Consider the following 12078-nt stretch of genomic DNA (forward strand, 5'->3'; position numbering starts at 1 on the left):
AGGGACAGCCACTGGTAACCAATATCCTTAGTCTTTTTTCTATGCACATAAAACAGATTTCTTATATGTCCTATAAATGTCCACTGGATCCTTTTTTTTCTAACAAAAAAGCAAGTTCAGGCTTTTCTTACCCTTAAGAAATTTCTTTGACTCTTCATCTTCTGTAAACTGCCACTGAAATCCTCTCCGGTATCTCTTATAACTCCAGGCAAAATAATCTCATCATACCTGGGGTTATGCCTCTGCATATCCTGGGTCTTTCTTCTGGAATGTTCTCTCCCAATCACTAAACATATCAATGATGCCCATTTTTAAGCTAGCTCACAATACCAGGTCCAAGAAGCTTTCTCTGATTCTATTTTATCCCCCCTGATTCTATTTAAGTAGAATTAACCTCTCCTCTCTTAGAATTCCCATAATAATTTATCTATAACCTTTTGATGATCCTTTCTACTTTCTGTATTATAGTTACTGTTATATATTAAGTGGAAAATTTTTTGAGGATAGAGATTGCATCTAATTCATCTTTTCATATCCTGCATGTAAAAGATAATTGACAACTGTTAAACGGAGATATTTAATAGGTAAAAACCTTAAGGCAACCGTTTCAGTAAAAGACATGTACAGTAATGCATACAATGATTTAAAAGAAGGAAGAAAAGGAAGGAAAGAAAAAGAAGATTCCTCAAAGTAAATTAAAAAGTGAGAAGGAAAATCATCAAAGACTAACAGTCAGTAAGGATACACATACGGTCAACAAGGTCCAGTTGGTCAAATCCTGAGGTAAAGGTAACCTTTACTGTTACCTTTACTTTTGTCTCCTAAAACATGAAAAACCTGGTCAAATATCACCTCCTTTTGTGAAGCCTTCCTCGGCCCTGCAGTTAGCTACTCTCTTTTATGCTCATACTCAGTGAACGAGCACTTACCTACACTATATTTACTTACTTTTACATATTCGCCACCAGGCTTTGTCTTATTTACTCTTACATTATGGATGAATAAATAATCGATTGAATGAACTTGCTCAAGTCTACATAAACTTAGAGACAGAATTCAGATTAGGAATGTCTAGTCTCTCGGCAAATACTTTTTCCTAAAGACACTATTCTGTGACTTTTAATTTTTTTTATTTAAGATTTTATTTATTTGAGAGAGAGAGAGCATATAAGAGAGAACATGAGCGGGGTAGTGGGGGGCAGAGGAAGAAGGAGACCCCTCCCTGAGCAGGGAGCCCAATGCAGGGCTTGTCCCAGGACCCTGAATTATGACCCAAGCCAAAGGCAGACACTTAACGGACAGGTAGGTGCCCCAACTTTGTTCTTTTAGTAGATTACTTGGGCTACAATAGATACCTTACATTTCTATATAAGCTTTAAAATGATCTTGTCACTTTCTTCAAAAATAGCCTGCTGGGATTCTGACTGGAATCACATTGAATCCATAGATCAATTTGGGAATTAACATCTTAGCAATACTGTCTTCCAATTGATGGCTACCATGTATTTTTCCCCCTTTAACCTAAGGAAAAGGAGTTCTAGTACAGAAGTCTTGTGTAGCTTTCACTAATCACTGAATATTTTATGTTTTTGAATGCTACTTAAGTAGTATTCTTCTGTTTTCCAAAAGTTTGTTGGTAACTTACAGAAACAGATTGTGTCCTGAGATACTGCTAAATTCATATATTAATAATGCTAATCATTTTTGTAGATTTCTCAGGGTTCTCTGTACTCACAAACTATGTCATCTGTTAATAAAGTTTTCTTTCTTTTCCAACCATTATGTTTTAGATTTCTTTTCCTTATTGGACTACCTAGGACCTCTAGCACAAGGCTGAAAAAAATCAAAGAACCATCTTTGCCTTGTTTCCAATTCACAGTGGGAGCACTCAATATTTCCGTATTACACATCACATCAGCTGCATAGTTTTCACAGGTGGTCTTTATTAGGATGAAGAAGTTCTTTCTATTCCTAGTTGAATTTTTAATCATGAATAGGTATTGAGTTCTGTCCAAATAGTTCTTCAGTGTCTACTGAAATGATCTTATTTTTCTCATTTACTTTGTTCATGTGGTGAGTTACATTCATTGACTCTGAAAACTCAATTGTGATGTCTTAGCTTTTTTGTAGATAACTGAGATCAATTTGTTAATGAAGAATTTTTGCATCTGTGTTCATGAAGGATACTGCTTTATAATTTTCATTTATCAGACTGTCCTTGTCTGGTTTAGTAACAGGGTTATACTGGCTTTGCAAAATGTGTTTTTTCCTAGGAGTTTAGGTAATAGTGGTATTATTTCTTCTTAAATGTTTGAAAGGAATTCACTAGTAAAAGAAGGGTTTTGGTGCAAAAATTTTTAATTACAAATTCCATTTGTTAGGTATATAGCTATTTATATTTTTAAATTTCTTTTTGTGTTTTGATAAATTGTCTTTTTCAAAGACTTTGCCTCTTTCATCTAAGCTACAGAATTCATTGGCATAAATTCACAGAATCCCCTCATACTTTTAATGATTGTAGTCTGATACCTACTCTATCATTCCTGATATTGGTAATTTGGGTTTTCTGTTTCCTGATCAGTGTTGCTAGAGGGTTATTAATATCACTAAGAATCAAATCTTTCCAAAGAATCAAGTTTTGAGTTTGTTATTTCCTATTTTTTGTCTGTTTACCATTTTGTTAAACTTTTGTGTTTTTATTATATTCTTTCTTCTATTTACTTTGGGTATAATTTGCTCTCTTCTGGTTTAAGGTGTAAGCACAGATCATTGATTTGAGGCCTGAAAACTTAGTTCAATTTTTTTTTAAAATGTCCCTTGTGAGTTCTTTTCTGATCCATGAGTTAAATTTTTAAATTTCCATATATTTGGGGATTTTCGAGGTCTCACACTTTTCTTATTTCTAAGTAAGTACAATGGAGACAGAAAATATACTCCATATAGGTTCAAGCCTTTGAAATGTATTGAGACTAATTTAAAGACCCATATATTGATGTATGTAGATGAATGTTCCACATGTACTTGAGAATGTGTGTTTCACTGTCAGTTCGGTGTAGCATTCTATAAATGTTACTTAGCTTAAGACAGTTTAAAGTATTGTTCAAATAGTGTATGTTCCTTCTGATTTTTTTTTTTGTGTGTTTTTGTACTGTCAATTATTGAGAGAAGTATGTCAAAATTTCTAACTACAATTGTGGATTCATATATTTCTCCCTTTACTTAAGTCAATTTTTGCTTCAATTATTTGGCAGCATTGTTAATAAGTGCATATACTTTTAATATTATTATATTTTCTTGATAAATAAATCTTTGTATCATTACAAAAAAGATTTAGTCACTGGTCATATTCCAAGTTTATGTTTTCTGAAACAGAGACACAATGGCTTTTTTATGTTTGTTTACATGGTGTATCCTTTTGCTTTTTATTTGTTTGTGTCTTTATGTTTAGAGTATATGTCTTGAAACAACATTCAGTTCATTGGGTCTTACTTTTTTATCCATCTGTCAATCTCTGGCTTATTCTCTAACTTTTTGGTGTCTTTGCTTCCTCATCAAAAATAAAATAGCAGCCTGCATGGAGGATAACATATAAACCATCACAACATTTTCTAAGTTCATTTTGAAGGCATATTCAATACTGGAATATATCGTACTTAAAGAATTTCTGAAGTCAGTAATTCTAAAACTTTCCTTTTTAACCTCAAACCACGTATGCACCCAAAAACTATTTTCCTAACATCCTTTACTTTATACTAAAGCAAAAGGAGGTATATGTGCTGCCAAAGTCAGCACTAAAGAAAAAGTAGGTAATAATAAAGAATAAGAGAATAAATATGAATCACTTATCATATAGTTTGAATTTTATATTGTACATATTTTATATTCAAAATATATATTTTATAAAATATATATATATTTTATATATGCTTATGCATGTGATTTTTATATAAAACAACATTTGATGAACATAAAAGTAAAATAACACCTACTTTGAGAGTAGGTTACAAATTACTTAATGACACATATTCATGGGCAGCAAATATCAACAGTGGGTTTCACTATGCAAGCAAATTTGGGGAGATTATACATACAGAGTATGAACGTTTCATTTGTAAACCACAATACCTATGTGGTTATATACTTAAAGTTAGGTACTTAAAGTCTAGCTTTTGCAAAATTAAAGACAAAGAAATATGCAAATGTACATCACTATATCATCGACTCAGAGACAACTAAACTGATCCATAAAACTAATTTATTATTCAACAGCTAGAATGTTATTATTATTTAAAAGCTAAGAGAGCAGCTGCAATTGAAAAACACAGGCAGTCAGAAACACTATTATACTGACAAAGTGTTCTTTCCCTAAATTTCAAATTTTCAAACACTTGTATATGCATTAGTACAGTAGAGCTTTGCAACATTACCAAATATTACACAGCAGCCAGACTTGTTAGCACAATACTGAATTAGATTGCTCAAATTCCATTAAGGTTTTCATTTTCATTTATAAGTCCTAAAGTTCAGTAACCCTTAATATACGATTAATAAGTAATCCTTAGCCTAGAATACAAGCAAATGAGACTCAATTTTTAATAATCAAAGAATTTCCACTATAAAATAGTTCACAACCCAATAGGACCATACTATCACTGCTTTAGAGAATGGCCTTGACAGATTAAAATCACTTTTATTCACAGCAATCATCAATAGTGTTAAGTATTTAAATACCTTAGAAGTTTTTGTGAATATTTTAAACTTCTAAAAATCTTGTAGTATATATTGGTTCAATTCCATTATCATCAATATTACTAATAACTATTTGTTGGATACCTATCATGTACTAGGCATTCTCTTAGACTGCTTTCATATTAGTATCTGTGATCCTGTAACAAATATGTGGGTATTAACGCTTCTTTTTATGATGAGAAAATAAATAACCTGCACAAAAGTCAAACTACTAGCAAGTGATAAAATCAGGATTTGGACCCTGACTTTTTTCAGACAGATAAAAAAGTATATCAGGATTAACAGAAATACCACAAAATTAGAATTTGATTTTACTCTACAAAGCAAATGGAAATATACAAGTGAAATACAATACATGCCAGAAATGATTAAATTTATCATTTAAATTTAAATTTTAAATTGATGAGGACCCCTCCATTTATTTATTGATAAGTTCACCTCAGAGTTAAAACTTCATGAAAACAAAGCTTCTGTGATTTAATTAAGTAACTACCCATCTGTTGACCATCTCTTTTTTTAGTATGCCCTACATAACATTATCAGCAACCTATACTTTTTAGTAATAAAATTGTTTAACAATACAATTTTAATGTTTACTTTTCAAGTGGATTTTTCAGTCAGTAAATCAGATAAAAAAGAATAAATATTCTATTTTTCTTTAACACATTACCATGACCTTAAAGGTCCCAATGAAGTTTACCTGTACCTTCTCTAAATGCCTATGCATAATTACCTTCAACACTGTTCTTTATTTCTTTTGTATATCCCAAAGACCCTGTGAAATGCTGAACATATGGCACCACTCAAATCTTCGGTCAAGGGTTTGACCAAGGCACTAGAGTTCTTAAGAAGCAACATGCTATATATGGTCCCACTTAAGTTTGGCATAATTATGCCACACATAAAATCTTATTCGTAAAATCTGTGACCAAAACCGTTGTTATAATCGGTTGTGGTGACAAGAGTTACACAGACAGCTGTGACTCTGAGTTGCTAGCTTCAGAACTTCTCTAGAGGTTCGTCCACAATTTATGATAGTTACTTTGCAAAAGTGCATCCTGAGTTTCAATTAATGAAAGGAACAATATGGGTGAATAAATTTTTAGAACCAGAAATTTAACTTTTTAGATCCCTACATTCATATTTAAAAAAAAAAAGAACAAAAATATTAATCATTCTCTAGGATTCTGAACAAAAGGACTCCAGACTCCTGTTCTCTGATATATATCCATGTATATGAGTTGTTCTTACCTTGACCATTCACAAAAGAATACTGTTAACTAAATCAATAAGGCACTTATTTTATGGACCACTCCCCAGAACATAACTGATATGCTTGCAACATTCAACGATGTCCATTTTCTTTCAGGCATGAATTAGTAACTCATATCACTATCACTAGACAATGGCAAGTCAACAGTTTTTTATTATTTTTTATCCACATTGTACATCTTGACCAAGTACAAACATATCTATGGATATCTAAAATATAAATAGATCCACCCACACAGATAACTAAAATTAAAATTTTATAAAACAATATTTAACATTATAACCAGTGTTTTCTGATTATTTTCCTTTTTTTAAAGATTTTATTTTATTTATTTATTCATGAGAGACACACAGAGAGAGGCAGAGACACAGGCAGAGGGAGAAGCAGGCTCCATGCAGGGAGCCCAATGCGGGACTCGATCCTGGGACCCTGGGGTCATGACTGAGCCAAAGGCAGATGCTCAAACGCTGAACCACCCAGGCATCCCTGATTATTTTCTATTCTATTCCTTTTGTGTTGTTTAATGCTGGCTGTGATCTACCATAGGATCTTAAACAATGATCTAGATGATTGTTTACCATACTCTACCTTGGCCATGCCAAATAATCCATACATATATAGGTAAAATTCTGAGCTACTATAGAGAAGTATAGCATGTAGTAGATTGAATCATTGGTCCCAATATTTAACTTCCCTATAATTAAATTATATATTCACAGGTTTACCACGGCTTTATAGCGGGCGCAGTGTATTTTTCTCCTCCTTAACTTAGGCTGGCCACGTAACTTACTTTAACCAATAGGATGTTAATGGACATGACAGAAGGAAACTTCAGACATGTTAGTGTGGTTGGACATTCAATGATTTGCTGTGAAAAGAACATTCTCCAGGTACCCACTACATTTGCAACCTGGGTTCCATAATGACACAACTGGAACAGATCTGAATTACTTGAAGAAGAATCTGTCTAGCTGGCCCACAGATCATGAGCAAGAAATAAACAATGTACTGTTATATATGCCTCTGAGATTTTGTTTGTTACACAGCAAAAGCTACTAATAAGTAGTATGAGGTTATGACATATTTTGGATCAAAGGCACATGATTCACGGTTTTGTTTTGTTTTTTTTATAACTAAACAAAATGCTTCTTTCTCACCTAAGAATTTTTCCAAAGGACACAAAGTTTTTGAGGTTTTCCTTCTAAGAACCTATTTCCCAAAGGCTATCAAGTTTTGAGGCAAACTTAGCAAACAAAACGTCAGATAAGGACAAATTACGCAAATACTGTCTTTGTGCATGAGTGGCACACTAACACGCACACAGGAAATGTTTCAAAAATAAAAAAATACCTTTAAAGTGAGAAATTTCATGTAATTCTCTTTACAGCAAAGACTCTTCTAGTAGAACATTAAAAATAATTCATTCGGGGATCCCTGGGTGGCGCAGCGGTTTGGCGCCTGCCTTTGGCCCAGGGCGGGATCCTGCAGACCCAGGATCGAATCCCACGTCTGGCTCCCGGTGCATGGAGCCTGCTTCTCCCTCTGCCTGTGTCTCTGCCTCTCTCTCTCTCTCTCTCTCTCTGTGTGTGTGACTATCATAAATAAAAAAATAAATAAATAAATAAATAAAATAAAATAAAATAAAAATAATTCGTTCTAGGGCAGCCCGGGTGGCTCAGAGGTTTAGTGGCGCCTTCAGCCCGGGGCCTAATCCTGGAGACCCGGGATCGAGTCCCACATCGGGATCCCTGCATGGAGCCTGCTTCTCCCTCTGCCTGTGTCTCTGCCTTTCTCTCTCTCACGAATAAATAAAATAATAATAATAATAATAATAATAATAATAAAAAATTCATTCTAAAATGGAGGCATTCTCTTAAAAATATCTCCAGGTTAAGTTTTCTAGAATTACCACTTTGGTATAATCCTACCTTATTTTTGGAGTATGTCAAGGAATTTTCTGAAATAAAGAAAAAAAAAAGAAAAAAGAATGTTACCACTTAAATATTGTTTGTGAATTACTCGATATACAAAGAGTATAAATATCAAGCCAGTAGTAAATCAATAGCACCAGAAGATAAAATTTCTTCATGTGTAACATAGCAAACATTTTTAAATGTTATCCGCATAGTATAGGGAGCTAGGTATGATTCCAAGACCCTCAACTCAATTCAACACACCACAGCCAAAGAGGTGAGACCCTCCTAATTTTCCTAGGATCATGCTTCTGTGCGAATCCCCAAGGGTCTACTAATCACTGCAAATTCATTCACTGGCTGCCTCCCAGTAGCTTAGGCTCCAGAAACTCATCTAAAGAACTTATAAGGAAAGTGCTCTCTACTACATTTTCTTCACTTGTAGCTCTTCTGGAGTAAGCATTTAGATTTGAGGAGCCAGAGACTGAATCATATGACAACAAAGGGGCAAAAATGTTGAGACTTAGATTATATTGGCCAACTATCTTCTAACCAGACAAATAGCTTCTCCACTCCTGTCTTCTGTTTCAAGAAGGACTAGAGCTTTTTCTTAGTCTATTTAAACTTTTTTTTTTTTTCTGGCACATTTACCAAGTCTCTTTATTCTCAGCAATTTGAAACATTCAAGAAAAATGGTTTTACCACCAAGCAATGCCTATGTTCTTACCCCATAGTATAAAATGTAAACCATTACTGCTGAGATTTCTTATCAAGAGGTACTTTGTTCTGAGAGCAGCCAAAAGGGCAAATCAAAAGAGCAGGCAGGAAATGAAGTCGGCCACGAAGTTGTGAAAAAACTAGGGAAGTAATTAAACTTCAATCATCCAGCTGCCCTGAGGCTTACTCCCTCCTTCTCTCTCTTATTCCTCCCACGTTGCCTTGGATACAGACACCCACTCCCCAGATCTCACCGGGGTGTTCTTAGTTGAAGTACACTCGTTGGACACAAAAGAGTAAAGATTTAGTTAAGTCATGATCTTCCCTGTGACACAGTGAACATGAACTGCGGCCAATCCCTGGTCTTCCTTACTCTGGTCCAAGAGTTCTCTCTCTCCTCTACCAGATTTCTCACTCCTCTGTGTTCTAATTTTAAGCGATATATTTTCAACGAAGCATTGGGAGCTGATGAATTTGAAAGGTAAGAGAATGCTACTCTTCCGCAGAAATAGGACGCGACCCAAGATGTGAGCCACGTGTGTAACTTTTATAACTTTCTAGTAGCCCCATTGGAATAAAAGAAACACAGAAGTTTTATAGATTTTAACCCGCTATATCCCAAATATTACCATTTCAACATAGAATGAATATAAACAATTACTAATGAGGTATTTCTACATTCCTTTTTAAATCTAGTTTTTGAAACCCAGGGTGTATTTTATATTTCCACACATCTCAATCCACATCAATCCCATCTCCAGGGCCCATCAGCCTCATGTGGACAACCGGCCATGACACTGGTCAGTGCAGACTTTGAGGGTAAGTCTCTACCAGGGATCACCGGATACCTGTTACTTTTCTTCCATGAATTACATTAAAGACTAAGAGACCGATGAAAGGTTCTGAATATAAAAATGGATCTAGATTTCAGATACTCCCTCTTCCCCCATCATTTCAAGGGAAGATTTTTCCAAGGGCCTAGAAATGGGAGAGGTTTTTCTTCTGGAAAATAGGTCGTAGCCATAATGTAAGGTACAACTGACGAATTTTGGGGGTGCCAGAGAAGATCATTCTTTGCACAGAAGTGGAATGGAGTCATAATGTTTCTCTCTCTACAAAATCATCGTTTTAGAGCTGGAATCATTCGAAGCTAGATTTCAAATGTCAAAAAATAAAACAAAATGAAATAAAATAAAATATAAAAAAATAAAAAATAATAAAAATAAATAAAATAAAAAGTAAATAAAATAAATAAAAATAAAATAAAGTAAAAAATAAAGTAAAAAATAAAATAAAGAAATAAAAAATAAAAAGTAAAAAATAAAATAAAAATAAAAAATAAAATAAAAAAATAAAAAATAAACAATAAAATAAAAATAAAATAAAATAAAAATAAAAAATAAATAAAAATAAAATAAAAATAAAATAAAATTAAAAAGTAAAAATTAAAAAGTACAAAAATAAAATAAAATAAAAAATAAAATAAAAAATGAAATAAAATAAATAAAATAAAAAATAAAATATAAAAATAAAATAAAATCACTGTTTCTTGATCAGGATACACAAACGAGTACGTCTGTCACTGTGAATATGGAGGTGGAGGGGGGAGGGGAGGAAAAAAAAAGATTCATTCAGTTAAAATCGATGTATTCTTTTTCAGATGACATTACCTATCCTGTGCGTCCTCTGTGCACCTACATAGGTGTCAAAAATCCGTTGCAGTTCACACTTGCCAGTCATGTGTCGTAAGAGCCATTTCATCCAAAACCGAAAAAAGTGCCCATAGAAGAACTCCCACAAAGAAATAAACATGGTGTGTTTGTTTGATTGTTTTCCTAGAGAAGGAAATATATGACAGATTTAATGACCTTAAATTAGATCTTAAAAGAAAAAAAAGAGAGAGATGCAGGTGATCCGACTGCTCCAATCCCGGATTGCGCATCTCAGGTCGCAGCGCTGGGCTGGCCCCGCAGCGGGATGCGGGATGCAGGAGGCGGGATGCGGGATGCGGGAGGCGGGAAAGAGGTCGGGCGTCGGGGCAGGAAGCAGCGCTGCGAGGCGTTAGGCAGTGCAGGCCCCGACGGGTCGCCGCATCTGGGAACTGGCTGCAGAACCCCCACGACGCGCTCCGCTCCGCTCCGTCCCCTACGTGCGCATCTTGCAGAAGAGCGGGGCGGAGGGCTCGGCAGGCCCGGGGCCAGAGCGGCCCCAGCGAGCGCGCCGACACCTGCGAGGGGCCCGCGCCGCCGCAGCTCCTGGGAGCCCGGGGCTCCTTCCATCGCCTCCGTCCCGCGCAGGAGAGCGCGGCGGCTCGTCCCCCCCGCCCTCCCCGCTCCCGGCGGCTCCAGCGCGAAGGCACCGGGACAAAGGCAGCGCGGGGCCCCGGGGAGCCGCTGCGCGGAGCCCCCCCTTCCAGGGCCCCGGCCGAGCCCAGGGCGCGCAGGCGCGCTGCCGGCGGGGGGCGGGGCGGGGACGCGCGGACTCGCACAAAGCCTCGCCGGCCCCGGGCGGCCCCGCGGGATTCCTCGGGGCGCCGCCGGGCGCGGCCGCACCGCAGCAGCGCGGCGCGAGAGGAAGAGAAACAGCAGCCACCTCACAGCAGCGGAAGAGCTACGGGGGAACGGGGGAAGCTGGAGCTGCCTCGGTTTCCCCAACTGCAGACGGCCGGCCGCGGAAACGACGCCGCTCGCGGGGCGCTCCCTGCAAGCACCGCGACCCGGAAGTCGGGGAGGGAGGGCCGGCCCCGAGGCCACGCCCCCGCGCCGCTCCCGCCACGCCGATTGGCCGGAGCTCCGCCAATCGCCGGCGCCCGGAGGAGGGCGCGCGGAGGCGCGGGCGCGCGTGCTCGGCGTCCGGGGACGCCCGGCGGTTGCCCTGGCAACGGCCACCCGGTCGGCCTCTCCAGGTACCGACACCTTCGTCCCCTTAAACCCCGGGGGTGTGCGCTGATGGGAGCTGTGAGCTCCTCCTACACTCCCCGCTCGGGAGAAACAGCGTGCTTTCGGGAACTTTCGTAGCACCGATTGTGCAAAAGCACTTTGACCTGCAATTAATCTTAATCCTGCAAAGTAATTCTAATAGTCCTACCTTAAGGATGAAGAATCGGGATTTAGGTTTAATGATTTACCCATGCTATCCCTGCCCCCCCCCCCCCCCGCCGCCAAAAAAAAGGGCGGGGGGAGAGCTCTATATGTTGAGTAATGTTGAGTAAAGTTTGGGCTTTGTCTTAAATTTAAGAGTATCTGCAGGGAGAGTATTCCAGACATGCGAGTGCAAAGGCCTTGAATCAATGGGAGAAATAGCGAGGCCAGCGTAACTGGAGGAGAAAGAACAAGGGGAGAGTGCAATGTAAGTCCAAAGGACAAGTTCCATTGAGAAATAACTTACTGCTAGCCACCCCACAGCTCCAGATCCCTCAACCCCTTT

General features: G+C 37.7%; 1 protein-coding gene across 1 annotated transcript in view; it reads right to left on the bottom strand.

Annotated features, from left to right (window-relative positions):
• The window catches only part of ELMOD2 (ELMO domain containing 2), a 31201-nt gene extending 19817 nt beyond the window's left edge, over positions 1-11384 (bottom strand). The window contains exons 1-3 of the mRNA XM_072788287.1: positions 11245-11384; positions 10323-10487; positions 7951-7979 (exon numbers count right to left, since the gene is read on the bottom strand). Of these exons, the coding sequence (XP_072644388.1) occupies positions 7951-7979; positions 10323-10464 (171 nt within the window). The 5' untranslated portion in view covers positions 10465-10487; positions 11245-11384. The remainder of the gene's footprint in view (positions 1-7950; positions 7980-10322; positions 10488-11244) is intronic.
• Positions 11385-12078: the final 694 nt, after the last annotated feature.

This window comes from Canis lupus, chromosome 20 (assembly GCF_048164855.1).
Source record: "Canis lupus baileyi chromosome 20, mCanLup2.hap1, whole genome shotgun sequence".
Classification (NCBI taxonomy): domain Eukaryota; kingdom Metazoa; phylum Chordata; class Mammalia; order Carnivora; family Canidae; genus Canis; species Canis lupus.